This window comes from Gymnoscopelus braueri, assembly GCF_963280865.1.
Source record: "Gymnoscopelus braueri genome assembly, chromosome: 19".
In the NCBI taxonomy this organism is placed as follows: domain Eukaryota; kingdom Metazoa; phylum Chordata; class Actinopteri; order Myctophiformes; family Myctophidae; genus Gymnoscopelus; species Gymnoscopelus braueri.
Genome location: NC_137621.1, coordinates 11,218,512 through 11,238,726, shown reverse-complemented (window position 1 = coordinate 11,238,726; position 20,215 = coordinate 11,218,512). Strand labels below are relative to the sequence as shown.

General features: G+C 41.3%; 2 protein-coding genes across 2 annotated transcripts in view; both read right to left on the bottom strand.

Moving 5' to 3' along the window:
- The window catches only part of mocs3 (molybdenum cofactor synthesis 3), a 24,090-nt gene extending 5,239 nt beyond the window's left edge, over positions 1–18,851 (bottom strand). Inside the window, exons 1-10 of the mRNA XM_080415145.1 lie at positions 18,675–18,851; positions 16,584–16,707; positions 15,650–15,742; positions 10,123–10,243; positions 8,830–8,904; positions 7,817–7,934; positions 6,069–6,177; positions 5,459–5,521; positions 3,393–3,556; positions 2,311–2,358 (exon numbers count right to left, since the gene is read on the bottom strand). Of these exons, the coding sequence (XP_080271271.1) occupies positions 2,311–2,358; positions 3,393–3,556; positions 5,459–5,521; positions 6,069–6,177; positions 7,817–7,934; positions 8,830–8,904; positions 10,123–10,243; positions 15,650–15,742; positions 16,584–16,707; positions 18,675–18,770 (1,011 nt within the window). The 5' untranslated portion in view covers positions 18,771–18,851. The remainder of the gene's footprint in view (positions 1–2,310; positions 2,359–3,392; positions 3,557–5,458; positions 5,522–6,068; positions 6,178–7,816; positions 7,935–8,829; positions 8,905–10,122; positions 10,244–15,649; positions 15,743–16,583; positions 16,708–18,674) is intronic.
- On the bottom strand, positions 11,772–12,956 carry LOC308074093 (lactosylceramide 1,3-N-acetyl-beta-D-glucosaminyltransferase A-like; the record flags this gene model as incomplete). The annotated part of the gene is made up of 1 exon (XM_080413427.1): positions 11,772–12,956. One exon carries the CDS (start codon positions 12,954–12,956, stop codon positions 11,772–11,774), a length of 1,185 nt encoding a protein of 394 aa, XP_080269553.1.
- Positions 18,852–20,215: the final 1,364 nt, after the last annotated feature.

Genomic DNA, 20,215 nt, shown 5'->3' with positions numbered 1-20,215 from the left:
AGAGATTATCTCAACTGTTCTTGACTAATATGACCCCAAGGAACAATTTAGGAACTATGAGAAATTCTCTATCCGGGGCGAAATACTCGGAAATGACCACGCCCCTTTTAAAATGAACACTACTTCAAACATGGCTCTATCTTCTAAACCGTTGGAGCTACAGATTTTCTGAGGTGCTCAAAACGTTCACAATACTCATGTTTAGTGAAAAATAGAAAAGTGTAAAATGTCAAATTGTAAATTTTATTACAGAACAGCTAAAAAAAAGGCTAAAAACTGCCAACTTATTACAGTCCAGGGCCATAAGAATATTTTTGCATGAATCAATCTAAAAGCATCAAATGTGTCCCAGATAGCTCTGATGATGTAGCAAGGGTGCCCGAGCCAGCAACCTTCGGGATCGTCATAGTGGCCAAATCCAACATGGCCGCCACCTGAAAAATGTTTTGGCTATGTTTGAACCAGATGAGCAAATGCAAACTTGGTGTCTAAATCATGTTTTTTGATCATTAGAAACATGTTGGAATGCTTATCTTAATGATTTAATCTATCTAGAGGACATAATGTGCATATCACATATATGGCCAGATTGGCCACTATGTTATGAAACAACCAATGTATCTTACAGATGTAATTTTATTGAAACAATAGAATGATTTAGTGTACAACTCATTCCTAATTATACAGCTAGTACAGTAGGTGCAACAATGCACAGCATAAATGTAATCCTATCATAGGATGTATAGAATTTGAACAATATGTATTATTGTACATTGTACATAATTGTGTTACAACAGCAACAGAACTGATACATACATTCAGCATGTCAAAAGGCCATTACATCCCAGATTTTAGTACGCTGGGCTGGTATTGGGACTCCATGACTAAGACTTGGGAACCTTACTGCACCCGTCTTGCTGATGCCAGTAAAGCTTGAGCCATCCTCCTCCACCGTGGCTTCAAAAGTCATGTAGTGGACAAATTATGCGAAGCTGGAGTCCGTTGGATATCCTCGATATAGAAGTTGTATGATTAGAACAAAATAAATCTGTGATTCTAATTTAAACATAATATTGTTAAAACTCTATACACCTTTGACTAGTATGATATTATTCAATTTATACTGAGCATTGCTCTGCATATACTGTACTGGCTGTTGCTGTATAATTTGTGTTCAACTCATATTCTATTGTTTCAACATCTGTACACAGGTTGTTTGTTTTCTTCAGTTTGATCTTAACTCATTCCAACAACTCTACACTCTGGATGAAACTTTGTTACATAACATTTTTGATATAGGCCATATTTGTAATAAGCAAATCCGAGTGCTCTAGATGGCTTCAATCAATGATATGAGCATTCTAATGTGTTTTTAATGTTCAAAAAGTATAAAATAGACACCAAGTTTGCAAAAAATGAAGAAGATTAAGGGAAGTAAAACTAATTGTCAGATAGTCGCCATCTTTGAAATATGCAAAATAGAGGTCCAGCCACACCCAGTCATAAAGATAAGCATTCTAACATGTTTCTAATTGTCAAAAAACATGATTTAGACACCAAGTTTGCATTCATAGCTCATCTGGTTCAAAAAACAAATCCTTTTTCAGGTGGCGGCTATATTGGATTTGGCCACTATGATGACCTGTAGGGTTGCTGGCTCGGGCACGGGTTTCAAACATGAGTATTCTGAACATTTTGAGCACCACAGAAAATCTGTAGCTCCAACGGTTTAGAAGATAGAGCCATGTTTGAAGTAGTGTTCATTTTAAAAGGGGCGTGGTCATTTCCGAGTATTTCGCCCCGGATAGAGAATTTCTCATAGTTCCTAAATTGTTCCTTGGGGTCATATTAGTCAAGAACAGTTGAGATAATCTCTCCTAAATTAAGTGCATACATATGTTAGCCAGGTCCTAGACTATGGAGGTAAGATGAAAATTTCATTACATATCTTTTTCCCAAATCACGGGAAGCAAAGCCCGAGCCCTTTTTTTTTTGCACAATAATGACTTAATGACTCAGCTAGTTTGAAAGCTCCAATTCTGCAGAAACACAAACAAAACAAACCCTCAATCCAACTACCGCCGCTGCTGCTTTCTGGGCCAAATAGAACGTGTTATTCTTTCCCATAGAGCATAGAATATCGACGGGGAGCATTTTAAAGTCATTTCCCATTTAGGGCTGGGTCAACCACCGCGGGGAGATGCAATCAGGAGTTTATGAATGCACACACGAGAAAATTGAGTGTAATCATACAATGAACATGTCTAAATAGGAGTGAGTCACGCTACGTGCCGTGTCGTTGGGTCGTACCTGCACCGTGACCCTCTGATCTGCGGAGAGGAGGTTCAGGCGTCGGCACTGGAACAAAAGGTTGGAAGCAATATAAGAGAACTTTCCTATGATTATAGGAGCAAATTATACAGGCTTTTCTATTTGTCCAATCAGATGGCCAAGTCCACTTGACACCACAGGAACATTTCTTATCGTCGTAATGCGTACATAATTATTTTGGTTAGAGAGTGCCATGACATAAAATCACATAATAGTTCTTGGAGGGGTTATAGTACCGAGAGAGAAGAGAGAATCAGGCCTTTTCAGCCTTGAAATAATAACGAGTCCCTCAATCATGTGCTGTTTAAAATCGCAGATGAGAATCTACTCAATAAAAAGGAGATATCGTGTCTGTGTCGGGCGGAAACCTCTTATGTCCAAAACTGTTACTTTACTGTTGCATTCAATGGCGAGAAAATAGCATGTCTCGCCATTGAACCCATTCAATCAGGGAACGCATCTGTGTCATTCTAGATGTTTTTGGGCTATTCAAAAATAGCAGATATACAAGCTCATAGCGCGGCACTATGAGCTTGTATATCTGCTATTTTTGAAAAAGAAAATCGTGAAAATGTGTGCAAATCTTTGAATATATACATTTTTATTAACTCAAATCTTTGCTTCTGGAGGGGGGTCCCTGGAACAAAATATTTTGAGATGGGGGGGGGTCCGCGGACAAATACATATAATTTTAGGTGGTCCTTGACATGAAAAGGTTTGAGAACCACTGATATATAGCAATTATTTTTAAACTGTTAGGATTTAGAAGACATTTGTAGAATCCCCCAGAAGCAAAGATTTGAGTTGGAAATGTTCGCTTCAAAAAACATATATTCAAAGATTTTCACAATTAAAAAAAAATAAATAGCAGATCTACAAGCTCGTAACGTGGCACTCGGTGCCGTGCTATGAGCTTGTATATCTGCTATTTTTGAATAGCCAAATAAATCTAAAATGATTGAATGGGTTAATTTACGAAAAAACACAAAAAGTTAGAATATGGAGAAGCTTTGGCCACACTTTTTTTACCCCCCCCACCCTCTCCCCGCCCCACGACTGACCTTATCGGTGGCTGCAGCTCCACACAGGGCTTCGTAGTCCCCCAGCTGTGTGACGGTGGGGGTCTCTCCGCACACGGCACAGCCAGCCTGCTTGGGCCGAAGCCGTATGGATCTCATCCGGGTGTCGTGGGCATCGAACATGAGCAACTGTTGGCCACAGGATGCTAGCAGGCCGGGTCAAGGAAAGGGCGTTTCTTTTTCCCAGCACTATCACTACGTTATTCAGGGGGCCTTGGTTGGAAACGTCTCCCAGTAGTGCGTTTGTTTACTAATATACACAAGTGGTTCTCAACGTAGGGTCCGGGGACCCCCAGGGGTCCTTTCTTATGTTATCCTTTTAGCCTGAAAAGGGGATAGTTCACCCCCAAAATGACTTTTTTTCTATGGATTAGTCACCCCATGGAGACTTGAATTCATGGATATTTTCTTGTTTTTGTCTCATTCCTAAGCCAATAATTTGATGACCGGCAGCGGTTCCGGTAGGAGACACAAAGAGTCTCCTTTGTGTCTCCTACCGGAACCGCTGTCTACCGCTCCGCTGGTCATCAAATTATTGGCTTAGGAATGCAACAAAAACTAAAACTAAAATGAATGAATTCAAGTCTCCGTGGGGTGACTAATCGATAGAAAAAAAGTATTTTTTTGGGTGAACTATCCCTTTAATGAACCACTTGCTGTTTACATTTCTGACTAATAAAGTATTCAATCAATCAATCAATCAATCCAGGGGGTCCCCAGCAAGTGAGTAATAGTTGGGAAACAAATGGACTTGTACCGGCCGGTAACTGCAGAGAGTTATACAAACACTTCCATGTGTTTCATATCATTTCATTTGTACACTCTCAGAGTTAAGTTAACACTGGTAAATATAATAAATATAAAAATGGTATCAAATGGGGGTCTGTGGCCTAATTCATATTAAACGGAGGGTCCCTGAAGTTAAAACAGTCCCTGAAGTTAAACCAGTGCTGTACAACACAGCATAGTAGCATTCACTCATTGGGTTGGAAAACAGGTATTATTTTCCTTGGCTGATATACTTCCCTGGCTGATGCACACAGAGCCAGTTGTTAACCAGGTTTAACACAACACAGGACAGGACATGCCTTTTATCTGATGATGTGTCTCTCCGTATTTACAGAACAAACGTTTTGGAACGACCGCAACCGTTCTGCCATCAGAAACGTTTCTTAACCCATTCAAACCGGGGACGCATCTGTGTCATTTTTTGATTTAGATTAAAAAAAATAGTAGATATACAAGCTCATAGCGCGGCACCGAGTGCCATGCTACGAGCTTGTAGATCTTGTTTTTTTTTATTATTGTGGAAGCTTTTGCAAATCTTTGAATATATATTTTTTAAAGCAAACATTTGTAACTCAAATCTTTGCTTCTGGGGTCCCTGGGACAAAATATTTTGAGATGGGGGTCCGCGGCCAAATACATATAATTTTGGGGGCCCTTGACATGAAAAAGTTTCAGAACCACTGATTATAGCAACAATCGTTTTATCAAAAAACTGTTAGGATTTAGAAGACATTTGTAGAATCCCCAGAAGCAAAGATTTGAGTTGCAAATGTTCCCTTTAAAAATATATGTATTCAAAGATTTGCAAAAATTTTCATGATTTTTCAAAAAATAGCAGATCTACAAGCTCATAGCGCGGCACTCGGTGCCACGCTATGAACTTGTAGATCTGCTATTTTTTTAATAGCCCAAAGAAATCTATAAAATGAGTCTGACACAGATGCTTTCCCGGTCTTAATGGGTTAAGGTTTATGTATATGAACAACAGGCCACAAAAACACAGACACAAAAGTATTCCTCGCTCTGTTTGGTTCTTTATCCGATATGAACAAACACCCCTTCCTTCCCTGGAACCACAGCTGCTACAATGGAATCTCAATCTGCACGGTTCATTCAGGCAGCCATTCAGCCATTCATCCATCCATTCGTTCATTCAATCAGCTGCGTGACTCATAAGAAAAAGTGTGACACAATAAGAGGGCGTTTAGTGGCGTATCGTGGGTGTATAGCGACAGAGCGGAAAAAGCCAAAAAGGATACAGCCACGTCCAGACGCAATCTTGAGCACCTCCAACGCTTGGAAGCAGCCCATTATCCCAGGAACTAAAAGGAAAATTACGACAATTATCATCTCAAAAGGAAACTGTACTTTTTTTTTAATACAATGTTAAATGATCGTATGGAAAAGTAAAGTAGGGGTCGTGACATCAAACTCAATAGTGTCCAAAAGACACATACATACGCCAGAACACTTCTTACGGACGGTGCAGAATTAAAGAATAAAATGTCAACCTGAACTCGTCTCGCACACTTTAATTATTTAATGGTCCAAAAAAAAAACACAGATTTTTTCCAGCAGGTGCTGGAATTAATCTGGAATAAATCTGGTTTTAGTGCATTTAATCAGAAGTGTGCAAGTCTAATGTTTCAGAACGCTATTAACCACTTAAGCCCTATATCCTTCTGTCATATGTCGAAATAGTAAAAAGAAATAGCAGATGTATAAGGTCAATAGGTCAAAATGCGTCGCACGTAGAACTGCTATTCTTTAAGGTTTTAGCGAAACTTTGGCAATTCTTCTAAAAATGAGCATTTATAATGGTACAGTATGTCCAAAATGAGGCCACCAGGCTGAAATGTTTAAACTCACCCACTCCTAAAACGCCTCCATCAGAACAGTTAGTCACTGTTTCTGCGGGAGGAGGCACCGGAAACAGACACCTGTAGCACGGCCCGCCACCGTAGTTATATACACTCAGCTGTAAACAAACACACGCACATGCACGCACACACACACACACACACAGTGAGAGACTATAGGTACAAAGAGATGTCCAACGCGCTTCAGCCAGTTGAAGGTAGAAGGGCTCGATGGTGCTCAACAGGGACAACTTACATCAGAGAGAATAATACCTGAGCACTTCAGGAGAGACTACAAAAATAAAGTCACCCCTGCAAAAATAATAAATACGTGCAGACCAGTCGAGTGCTCCAGTATTTTATTTGGGTAGTCTCTCTCTGCTGAAGTGCCCAGGTATTATTCTCTCTGACAGGGTGAGAGACCCTTTACACTGAAACAAGGTGGGGTCTAATAACAGCATTGGCTTCATGTGGATCTCTGACATCATGTTGATGACGTCATACTTGCCAAATATGGAGAGACAGCAGGACGGTGGATTTGAGTGGATCTGAAATACATGTAATGTTGGGGGTCCTTGATATGAAAAGGTTTGAGAACCACTGCAATAGGCTACCCGTTGTACCCGTTGTCAGAGTACTTAGTGCAGTACGCATTATCACAGTACTTGGGAGGCCAGTGTATGACGTCAGTAGTATGACATCATATTGATGACATCAGGGATCTCCATATATGGGCATAAAACGGAGACAGACAGACAGACAAAATACACAAAGATTTGTGGATTCATAAGATATTTTGGGAGAACCACTGAATGATCCGACCGACTTCCCACTGGGCACTACTGCACTCCCTTGGGTCCTCAGCAATACACACACTCAAGTTTTCAGTCGATTGGTTGAATGGTTCTCGAGATACGTGCAGGATACCCTCTCACTCACAGAGGTTTTGTGCATTAATAAATAGATGTGAATTATATTCACTCACACAAAACAATCATATTTTGTTTTTATATTCACACAAAATTCAAAAACATATGAAACATATTTGGGGATTGACTTCTTTGGCATACTGGCAGCGTGCACAAGCCACTGATTTGGCGCTAATGGATTAGTAGTGGACGTCTGTGATATTAGCCACGGACAGATGGACGGACAAACATTGCTTCCCAAACTTTTTAGCTCGAGACCCAAAACATAACTTTTATGTCTCCCCGGGACCCAAACTAGTGAAAATAGCCGATCTACCAGCTCACAACGCATCACGATGTGATGCGTTGTGATGGTTCCAGGGGGTCCCCAGCAAAATGTGTTCAAATCAAATCAAATAAAAAACTTTATTTATATAGCACATTTACAACAATCAAGATTGACCAAAGTGCTGAACATGGAGGGTAACAACAGAAACAGGCCTTAATATAGGTGTTAATATAGCATCACAATAATCTTAACCACTTTAACCTTTTATACTTTGGCTATTCAAAAATAGCAGATATACAAGCTCATAGCGCGGCACCGAGTGCCGCGCTATGAGCTTGTAGATCTGCTATTTCTGAAAAATCCTGAAAATGTGTGCAAATCTTTGAATATATATATATTTTTAAAGCGAACATTTGTAACTCAAATCTTTGCTTCTGGGGTGGTCCCTGGAACAAAATATTTTGAGGGGGTATGGCCAAATACATATCATTTTTTTGGGGTCCTTGACATGAAAAAGTTTGAGAACCACTGAACTACTACATGAACGCTACAGTACCGTACCTGTCCCTCCATTCTCAGAGCGCTGGCTGACACCAGAGGCTTGCCAGCGAGGACACAGGCGTCGTTCACCAGGTAACGAGTGGGGACGTTGTCCGAGCAGTCAGCCACGATGTCATACATGTGGGTCAGTGAGGTCAAGGGGTCAGTCACGTTGACAGACTGACTCATCAACATTTAACAGCTTATTCATGAGCTAAAACCATTGTACTGTACCATTTATTTGGTTTCAAAAGTATTTCTTGATACATAAAAGGAATAGATGTCAGCTGAGCTCTGGTAAGCTGGCGCTCTTTTACACTACTGGTTATGAGTTCAAGGCTTTGCCATTACGAAGGAAGGAATGAAGGAAGGAATAGATCAGACTCACTCACTCACTCACTCACTCACTCACACACTCACACACACACACACAGTGATGTAAAGTAACTACAGTAAGTACATTTACTCAAGTACTGTACTTAAGTACAACTTTCAGGTATTTTTACTTAACTGGAGTATTTCCAATTTTCAGTTCTTTTACTTCTACTCCACTACATCTCAAGAGGCAAATATTGTACTTTTTACTCCACTACAATTCTTTGAAAACTTTAGTTACTTGTAGATTTTGATTATTATTACAAAACATACATTAACCATTTCAGCTCTGTATACATTTTGGCCATTTGAAAATAGCCGATCTACAAGCTCACAATGCGTCACGATGTGACGCATTGTGAGCTTGTACATCTGCTATTTTCAAAAGATTTTAATACATTTGAAAACTGGAAATGGGACATTCTGCATGATGAGTACTTTATACTTTTGGCACTTTAAGTACATTTGGATAACAAATAGACAGACAGACAGACAGACAGACCAGACAGACAGACAGACAGACAGACAGACAGACAGACAGACAGACAGACAGACAGACAGACAGACAGACAGACAGACAGACAGACAGACAGACAGACAGACAGACAGACAGACAGACAGACAGACAGACAGACAGACAGACAGGTGTCATAGGATACTGTTGAATGAGTTGCAGGGCGTTCTCTGACCTCAGCTGGAGGTGGTATGGAATACACTCTACTGTAGAGTTCAACCTGGGGAGAAAAACAACAAACTCATGACTTACGGTACCTCATAATAATAAAAAATAAGTCAAGGTTGGATAAAGCAATCAACTGACTTATCACTAATCTGTCTGATTGCTGAGACAAAATGATCTGCTTAACAACACAACACTGGGCCAAGGTAGAGCTGTGTGAGGTGACGGTGTTCAGAGAGATAGCACCCTCTTGTGGCTCCAGCCGGTATGGTGAGCACTAACCACAGTGGGCTCACTGTGTGTGAGGGCGACAGACAGACATCTCTAAAATGACATGTTATGTTTACACAATATTTGCAAACTGGGGCGAAATATAGAATATACACGACCAAATATAACCTGTGGGCAGACTGGAAAGCGCCAGCTTAACTATTACATAAGCAAGAGCGATGATTATTATACATATTGACCATTCAGTAGCTCCGTCCAGCAAACTACCACGATGGGTTATTTCAAAATGATCTGTGTGCCGTTTTGGTACAACAGAGTGTGTTTTGTAAAATAACATTTGTACCTATCGTCTTTGTCACAATGCATAACGTGTTGCAATAGAGCGCTTGTAGGTTGTCTTTTTGCGCTTTTTGTTTTATGACAAATGATATACTGTATGGGTCTTCAAAGTATTTCAGGCCAAGCACTCCTTAGCTGACAGAGAGATGAAGCAGGGACCCCCCACTACATTTTGAATACAATCTGTGTTGCAGATTGTTTTGCAGATTGTGTTGCAGATTGTGTTGCAGATTTTTGATTTCATTGATGACTTCGTAGACTCGTTTGACAGCACTATATCATCAGTATGTGTTGGATTCATGTTAATGTGTATTTTTCAGACATTTAACCACTTAAACCTTCAATACGTCGTAAACTTGACCTTTGGCTCTGTACTTGGTCTGCTCTTTTTTCCCCCCTCTACACCAAACTCTTTGCCGAAAATAGCCCGAGCTAGTAGATCTGCGATTTTTTGGCTAAGGTTCTCCTCAGAATAGAACGCTAGGGTTCACGTGGTTAATGTAAAAAAAGATTTGGTGGCCCCCCTGTGGTAACTCTGAGGAGCCCCTGTTGAAGACCCCTGCTGTAGGGCTTAAATGATTTAAGAAAATGTCCCCCCTTTAAGAAAATGTCCCCCTTCCCCCCCCCTCTGTTTCTTTTAACAAATGTATGTACAGTAACATGGTGGCTGTACTGCGGTGAGTGCAGGCTCCAGATCAGTTACCTCCTGGCAGCGTTGGCGGCAGACAGGGCCTTGGACTGACCCAGGGTCTGCTCTCCATGCAGGACCTGTCTGTGCAGATTACTGAGTTCCACCTCGTCGTAGTCCAGCAGCCCCAGACGACCTGACCGGACAAAACATCACAAGAATCCTTACCACACTTATGCCTTGATTTGCACTTGGTTACGCGCCGGTGTTGACACACAGGAAAATAGCAGATCTAAAAGCTCACAACGCGTCGCAGCACGGCGCGCTGTGAGCCTGTAGATTTCGGCTATTTTCAATGAGAGACGAAGTATAATTCAGGCTTTATGAGTTGTGTGTAATGAGAACGGTCTGTAAATAAATTCATAATAACACACCAGTCTCCACATTAATCTTAATAGAGACAGAGCCCGACCAATATATCAGCCATTAGATCTTATATACATTTTATATTATACATTACATAACAGCGGGATCAGCAGTTATGTAGCTGATGTGTCCTGAATCTATGTTAATTTAACTCTGAGAGTGTACAAATGGAACCAAGTGGAGCCGTTTGGGTCCATTTGGTTCCATCTGTACACTCTCTGAGTTACAGACCCATAAGGGTCCATTAAGGAATCAAATGGACCTATCCATCATTTAGCCGGGGACCCCCTGGAACTCCCTCAAGGACCCCTGGGGGTCCCCGGACCCCACTTTGAGAACCGATGCGTTACATGGTAGCCCCTCGTCCAATCACCTTTAACCCTTTAAGACCGGGAACGCATCTCTGTCATTTTAGATCAAGCGCCAGTTCACCCATTATCCCTAATCTTCTTTGCAATTTTTTTACCATTTTTAAAAACATTTTCAAATAGTGCAAATAGCCGATCTACAAGCTCACAACGTGTCGATGTAGATCGGCTAGTTGAACTTTTTGAAAATTATTATTTTTTTAAATAAAAAAAATGGAATGGAGCGATTTTTGTAACCAATTTTTTTCACCCGGTGCCAATTTCCTAAGTGATCCTGGGCGCTATACCAGCCCTACACCAGCGCTACACCAGTCCCCCACAGTAGGGAGGCCAGGGCCGAGCTCATGCTTCCCTTCAATGCATGAGAGCCAACTGACCTTCTTGTCACCTGACAGGGGGGAGTTTCCCTGGTTGGACGTAGCGCGTGGAAGGAACACGTTATTCCAACCAGTTCCCTTCCCCTCCATCAGGCGCCCGGGCTGTCATGGGGGAGGCGGTATAGTGACCAGGATTACTACATGTTTTTGTGAGGGTATTAACTACCCTAGGAGACACGGGGAGATGTAACATATTAATAGACTTGACCTTGACCCCTAGTTTACAGCCCCCTTTCTTACTGGATACTGGACACCAAAAGTGTCACAGCCTGTCACTCCTTCTCTTCTCCGGTAGGAGACACAAAGAGTCTCCTTTGTGTCTCCTACCGGAACTCATTGGATGGAAGTCGGTATGGACCTCCTGGAGAAAAAAGAAAATGCTTGCCCACCCCTGCTATAGAGCGTACCTTCTAAAGAGAAAGAGATGGGGAGGGACACCTAGCAGAGATCGCCCGGGAACAGGACTCGAACCTGCGATGTGCTAAATCCAGGCTACATTAGAGCCTAAGTGCCCGGACTGCCCCTGATTTCATTAATTTAACCACAATCTATTCTACACAAAGGCCGCCTTACAGGGGTAGGTGTCATACCTACCCCTGTTGGGTTTACACAGGAGAGACATTTTCACCGACATGCAGTCTGTCTTAGAGGCGATCTGTTCAACCTGCGGGTCCGTCACCGCCTTCCAGAGGTCATACATGTCCTGGCCGTGATGACCGTGCGAGTTCATCATCTGCCTGTAAATGCACGGGTGGTAGGGCGCCTTGAACCCCCATGTAAAGAAGTCGTGATGCTGTGGCGTGACGCCCACGATGTTGGCACAGATACCCATGACCACGTCGTCCATGTGGATAGAACCATCGAGTGTCAGAGTCGCTTGATAGATCTTCTCCACTACGTCCCTGGAAACCACGTACCCAGACCCTGCCGTGTAGTCAGGGAAGGTCGACCACGGGTACATTTCGTAGGGCAAGTAGTACTTGCTGTTCCCGTCTCGGAAGGGCCCCGCCCCGCGCCACACATAGCCGAGCCACAGGTCGGTGACGTTCCTCTGGGCCGCGTCCTGCAGGTGATCCACCAGGTTAGGAGTGTGGACCAAAGTGTCGTCGTCGGCCGTCATGACGAAGCTCGCATGGGCGCACCGTCGGCGTGCCCAGCGGAATTGCATGATAACCTTCAGGGTGAGGTTGCGGAACGAGTCTGCGAAATCCTGCTGGATCAGGTCACCGTGGAGGCGGTCCTCATGCTCCAGATCCTCTTGGACGCTGCTGGAGCTCGGCGCTCCCAAGGGGAACAGAACCTTGACCGTGAGTCCCTTGGAGCGCCGGATGTATGTCTCGTTGCCCCAGGTGGACCTGATGGCCTCCCGCCGGTCCGCGTGTGCCGGAGAGCTTTTGATGAAGAGGAGAAGATGGACGTCTTCTCCGGAACACTTGTCTGGGTGGTCCAGCAGGTACTTGAAGTTGGTGAACCGCTCAGCCTCCTGGTGTGTGACGGTGAAGGCCTTTTTGAGGACGTCCCGATCAACATGGTCTTTAAAAACAGGGATCTCCGGATTATCAGCCGGATTATCAGCCAGATCATCGCCATCGTCTTTCAAAACAGGGACCTCCAGATTATCAGCCAACTCCGGATTATCAGCCAAAGCCAACAAAATCAAACCCAACAGCATCGCCGTGGCGATCAGCAGCGCACAGCTGCCGATCGCACAGCGCTTGCTTTTAAACAAACTGAACATACTGTAATCTCACCTCTGGACTTCTCAGTGGAGATGCTATGTGTCTGACTGTCTGTGCGTTAGGCGGATAAATGAATGGCTCTCTCACCTTTATAGGCCAAGCGTGTGATGTCACTCATCTATGATGTCAGTAGACAACATATGACTCCAAATGTGGGCAAGGTTGTGTGTGTGTGTGTGTGTGTGTGTGTGTGTGTGTGTGTGTGTGTGTGTGTGTGTGTGTGTGTGTGTGTGTGTGTGTTTTTATTTTATTTTAAATGGAACATTTGTAACTCAAATGCACGGGTGGCAGGGCGCCTTGAACCCGCTGTAAGGGCGCCTTGAACCCGCTGTAAAGGTGTCGTGATGCTGTGGCGTGACATTATATAAAACATACAATAACCACTTCAGCCCTATTTTATACATAGGCTATTTGAAAATAGCAGATCTACAAGCTCACAACGCGTCGCATCGTTGTGAGCTCACATGCTCACATGCGACGCGTTGTGAGCTTGTAGATAGGCTATTTTCAAACACTTTAGTACTTTTACTTTTGGTACTTTAAGTACATGTTAATACCAATACTTTTGTACTTTTACTCAAGTAAATGTTGAATTCCGGGACTTTTACCTGTAACAGAGTACTTCTACACTGCAGTATTGATGCTTTTACTTAAGTAAAACATCTGAGTACTTTTTCCACCACTGGGTATATATATACCCTGCTATACTGTGTTAGCCTCGTGTGGCCAGACAATATCACACGACACACTGCGTGGATATTAGTCTGGTCCCTATCAACGATAGATTTTTTTCCAAGGGGCGGTTACAAAAAGATCCAAACGGACTCTATTGGTTAGACCTAAACCAATCAGAGCAGTGCTTCCTTGTATACGAACCAATCAGAGCAGTGATTCCTTGTACGTCATTGCTCCAAATAAGGTGATAAGCCCGCCCACATTAGGATACTGGGCCCTGGTTGGTCCCGCACAACCTCGGCGGGAGAGAAATGAGATCTCTATGGAGGGGGGCCAGACCTAATCTGCCGAGGGCTAAAGTGCGATGCGATTTTGCAAAGGCAGATTCGTCTGGAACCAGGCTAATACTGTGTGTCATAGCAACGTAACAGGGAGATCAGACGTGACTTTTAGGACAACTAAATAGCTTTTAATTCACTAAGTGTTGGTGTGTTTTGACTGTTTTCGCCAGCACACCGAGCGCAGTGTTGGCTGCAGTGACGGCAGTTTGCGTGTGGAGAGAGATTTAGCCTCTTGGCTTCTCTCGCCCCTTATCGTCTTTCTGAGCCAGAGAAAGAAAAGAGGACAAAAAAAAAAGGATTTGGAAGTTAAGATTCCGTGATTCAAACACCCAATCAGTGATGGAAGAAGATGCTCACATGTTTTGCTTAAGTAAAAGTATCAATACTGCAATGTAGATATACTCTGTTACAAGTAGAAGTCCCCTTATTCAAAATGTACTTGAGTAAAAAGTACAAAAGTATCCGCATCAAAATATACTGAAAGTACCAAAAGTAAAAGTACTCACTGTGCAGAAAATGTTCAAAATGTATAAACAAAAAAAGTGGGGAGAAAAAAAAAGTAAAAAAAAATTAAATGGAATGGAGCGGCCGTTCGGGAATTGTCCCAAATGTCCCAGTGGACAGCACGACCCTGTCCTTGCCTATGTCCATGTCTTGTTTATGTATGTAACATATTAATACACTTGACCTTGACCCCTAGTTTACAGCCCCCTTTCTTACTGGATACTGGACACCAAAAGTGACAAAGTCACAGCCTGTCACTCCTTCTCTTCTCCGGTAGGAGACACAAATATCTGCTATTTTGAAATAGCAGATATACAAGCTCATAGCGCGGCACCGAGTGCCGCACTATGAGCTTATAGATCTGCTATTTTTGAAAAATCGTGAAAATGTGTTCAAATCTTTGAATATATATATATTTTTAAAGCGAACATTTTTAACTCAAATCTTTGCTTCTGGGGGTCCCTGGAACAACATATTTTGATGGGGGTCCGCGGCCAAATACATATCATTTTGGGGGTCCTTGACATGAAAAAGATTGAGCAGCACTGACATAGAAACATAAGCTTTTCAGAATACTGTTGAGATTTAGGAGACGTGTAGAATCGGCTTCAGGTCTTAATGGGTTAATAGAATTATCCAGTAGATGGAGCTCTCATACAAGTGTGAACTGCAGCAGCTGACAGATACTTCTATTAGAGGTTTGTGGTTGCAATAGTTATTTTTTAAGAGAGAGAGAGAGAGAGAGAGAGAGAGAGAGGGGCTGTATGCTATGTTGATGAATTGAATACATAGGACCACAATGGAAACAAGTCCCCAGGACTTTTTTGTGTTATCCTTTTAGCTTTAATGTCTTACTGTACCACGAGCTGTTTACATTTCTGACTAATCAATCAGAGAGAGAGAGAGAGTTTTGTGTTTATTTTTTTATATTTGCTTGCTTATGAGTTAAATGTTCTCAGATATAGGAACTTTAATTACGTGTTCCAAATCTATTTTGAATATCTTGCACTTTTTGGACCAAAAATACCAGTCAAAACATCTGTAATCGGTGTGCTACATTATAGGACGGTGTGCTACATTATAGGACATTATAGGAATCAGGGATTGGTATCGGGCTAAAAAATCTGTCATGGGTCGGGCTCTACTGGTCACCAAGCAGATGGATTACCTACCAATGCCAGCTGCAGCCAGGTATTGTACCAGGGGACAACCCAGTCCTCCACAGCCCACCACCAGCACTGAGGTCTTGGACAGGTTCAGCTGACCTGCACACAATGAACATTCATTCACATTAGGGCTGGGCAATGTAGATATCACATCAATATCGTGATATGAGTCTACAAGGCGATTGTGAAGTGAGATTTCTCCAGTTTGGTGCAGTAAAATGTTACCACATGTTTACCAGTGATAGAATATGACCTTCTCACATGGTCTGAGAAGAAACAGTGAGCTGACCTACTGGGGTATTTGTTTGGAGAAAGGTCAAAGTTCAGAGAAATGTACATGTGTTATTTAATTATAACACCAGCACCACCATTACGTTATTAATGCCACGCACCCCAGGGGGTACACGCACCAGGAATCGCTGGTCTAGATCATCTGGGATTTTTGCATATTATAATATAGAGTTATATCAAAAAATATATTTTCCTGGTTTTAATCCCTTAAAGCAGCAATATGTAACTTTCCTCTTCTACCCCAGATTTGAACAGGATTTCCTGTGCAAGTTCTGATTTTTTTTTTACCAATAATAGAGCCTGTCTGCTTGCTCAGGGGATGAATTGAATCTTGACCATCAGGTCAAAATTCGTGTCAGATCCTGTGTCTATGAGAGACATGACCTTTGATCTAAATGTCTCAATAGAAGAGCAGGGAGAAAAAAATACAACCACCATTGTATAAGTTATATTGTATTAACATACTCTACCATGCAGATTGGACAAAATGTATTAATTTAAAAAAAGGTTTTGTGCCGCTTTAAGGCTTATTTTATACTTTCAATAAAATGTTTCTAAAATAGCCATTCTACCGGCTCCAGTCAACAAAGTAGGTTATATAGGGTTTAAGTGGTTAAAAGAGATCCAAATCAAACAGTAACCAGCTGACCTTGTACGCCCAGCTCTGGCAGCAGCAGCTGTCTGCTGTAACGCATGATGTCCTCGTTGGAAAGGACAGCTTTGGCTTCCAGAGGACTCAGGGTCGTCACTCTGTCATGGAGCTCCACGTCACTCTGCAATGACATAAAGAACACCTGCTTAACGGGCCATCGTTGACAAACTTTGTGATTTTTGTCATTACATTATATATCAGGGATATGAATTACAATATTTTGATAGTATGGCTGCAAGTCTGGTGTGGACGCTCATTAGGAAAGGTTACTTTAATTTACATTCTGAACACTGTGTTTGTTTGTTTGTTTGTTTTTTCATTTATTTTTTATTGAATTTTTCTTGTGTGTCCATGGACACAACAGCAGAAAAACACTGTGTTTTGAACAGTTTGGCGTGTCCAAAGATATGGTTTTCTGTCTGGATTTTGTAACTTTGTGTTTCAGGCGAGGTCAGCTGTCCTCTGTAAATATATTTCCCATCAGTAGTTTCATTTCGATACCCATAATAAACATTTTCTAACTCTCCTTAATGGGACAGTATGGGCTCAGGAGGTTTTTATGTATGATAACCGGAACGCTCGCCCCAAAACACACTCGCCCCCATTTCTTTCACGGACAGCTCACCCCAGGCGGTTCTTGTACTCGTTTTACTGAGGTTAAGGTTAGATATAAGTTTAGGGTTAGGCATAGTTTTACTGAGGTCACGTTTAGGAATAAGGTTAGGTTTAGACAGACATTTTGGGCAGAGCGTTCTTGTATTCGTATATATGTACGCGTATATATGTATATACTGTATTACAATGTATACTGTAATAATTAATGTTGTAATAATGTATTGATTGTTATCCAGTGGATTAAAGGTGTGACTATACAGTAGAATCACCGGTTCCTCTCACACATATAATGCTGAATCACCCCTGCATTATATACATATTTAATATCTGCTGCTATTTAATGTGTTTTATGTGCACAGCACTGGAGAATGCGGAACTCTGTCACACGTCATGTATAAATTGGTATTTATATTTGGTTAATTTGTGTGTGTGCTTATGTGTGTGTGTGTGTGTGTGTGTGTGTGTGTGTGTGTGTGTGTGTGTGTGTGTGTGTGTGTGTGTGTGTGTGTGTGCATATGTATATATATATATATATATATATATATATATATACACACACACATACATACACACATATATACATATATACATATACATGTATGTATGTATGTATGTATGTATGTATGTATGTATGTGTGTATGTGTGTGTGTGTGTGTGTGTGTGTGTGTGTGTGTGTGTGTGTGTGTGTGTATATAGGAAGTGATTACTCCAAAACATTTGAACTGGAACACTATCAAATTGAGGCTGATGAATAGGTTCTCTCTCCTGAAATTGGCAACCCACCTGAAAATGTATTTTCTGTTTAATAAAGAGCTGGAGAGACAGGGAGACCTCTGTTACTGAACAAACACTCTATATAGATATAGCAATGATTACTATCAGAATATAGTGCTTTAAACTTTGAATAAAAAACGTTTTTGTGATTTAACCAACAAAAATATAACTTACCATACCTTTAAGATAAATGTATTTTACTGTCTGCACCCGTCTAAATTGTCACATTTTGTTTTATTGTTATTATTATGATACTGTACTGCATTGGTTCTCAAAGTGGGGTCCTTGAGGGAGTTCCAGGGGGTCCCCAGCTAAATGATAGATAGTTAGGAACCAAATGGACCCTTATGGGTCTGTAACTCTGAGAGTGTACAAATGGAACCAAATGGACCCTAACGGGTCCATTTGGTTCCATTTGAACACTCTCAGAGTTAAATTAACATTGATCTTACAATATAAATTGGGGTCCCAGAGATAGAAGTGTAATTAAATGGGGGTCCGTAGCCTAATGCATGTCAAACTGGGGGTCCTTGACATTAAAATGGTTGAGAATCACTGCTATAGAGCCTTAAAACTCTTCTCTTCTGGGGGTCCCTGGCATATCTTTTCAAATGGGGGGTCTGCGGGCTAATAAGTGTCATTTTGGGGGTCCTTGACATGAAAAAGTTTGAGGACCACCACAGTCTGCTGTACTGTACCTTGTCTAACTGAGCCAGTTTCTTTTTCAGGGCATCAATCTCTCTCTCTTTCTCCATGAGTTGAGCCTTTAAGCAACACCTCTCTTCTGTCATCATCAAACACAAAGAAACCACGCACAGATATGTAATGATAATTATAGAAGGGATCAAACTAAATATGTTTTTATTGCAGCAGCGTGTTGTTGATAAAGTTTATCCTTCTAGCAAAATATGCTGCTGACTTCCTGCTTCCCCACAAGGAGTATGTTAAAGAAGGAGCGGTCACACAGACGGTGTCTTCTTGCACTGAGGCAAACGGGCCCACTGCAGTGGTGGAAAAGTACTCAACTTCTTTACTTAAGTAAAAGTACCAATACTGCAATATAGAAATACTCTGCTACAAGTAAAAGTCCAGAATTCAGAATCTACTTAAAAGTACAAAAGTATTGGCATCAAAATGTACTTAAAGTACCAAAAGTAAAAGTACTAAAATGTTTGAAAATAGCAGATCTACAAGCTCACAACGCGTCGCGATGCGACGCGTTGTGAGCTTGTAGATCGGCTATTTTCAAATAGCCTAGGTATAAAATAGGGCTAAAGTGGTTAATGTATGTTTCATAATATCATCATTTATATCTACAAAGTAACTAGTAACTAAAGTTTTCAAATAATTGTAGTGGAGTAAAAGTACAATATTTGCCTCTGAGATGTAGTGGAGTAGAAGTAAAAGTATTGGAAATTGGACATACTCAAGTAAAGTACAAATACCTCAGAATTGTACTTAGTACAGTACTTAAGTAAATGTACTTAGTTACTTTACACCACTGCAGTGGTGGAACGTAACTGTTATAAGTACATTTACTCAAGTACTGTATTTAAGTACAATGTTGAGGTATATTGTACTTTACTGGAGTATTTCCAATTTTCAGTACTTTTAGGGACTTATATTGTTATAGAACTTGGTGAATGTGACCACTCCTTGTCCAATACTCTTTGGTTTCCCACGTGGAATGAGATCACGTGACAACGTTACAGCAACATTGGCAACCTATTGAATGTTGGGACTTCAGGGTTCGTTGGTTTCTAAGCGACACAACATGATCATTTGATGTGCAAATACATTCATTGATTGCACACTTTGTACACCTAATATCAATATGCCTGTAAACATTGTCGTTATTAACAACTTAACGTTAATTTCTAGGCTACTTGTCAGATTTCAGAATCAATCAACATATTTAGTGGAATCTTTAGGTAGGTATATAGCCACCTATAACTGTATGAATATGCACATTTAAAACAACAGGAGTTGTAGACCCAAATTGCATGCTTTTCATTCGAGGCAGACCAAACAAAAGCATGAAAATAACCATAATAATTTAGCCAATTATAATCCCAAAAAGCAAGGCTAAAATGGAAAACACATAAATAACATGATTATACCAAAAGCTAAATAAAAAAGTTACTGAGTAACTGAATAATAAAAAAACTGCTAGAAATAGCCCAAATTACGAGTTGACAAAAACATGATGGCTGCAACCTCAGACTGAAGTAAAAAATGC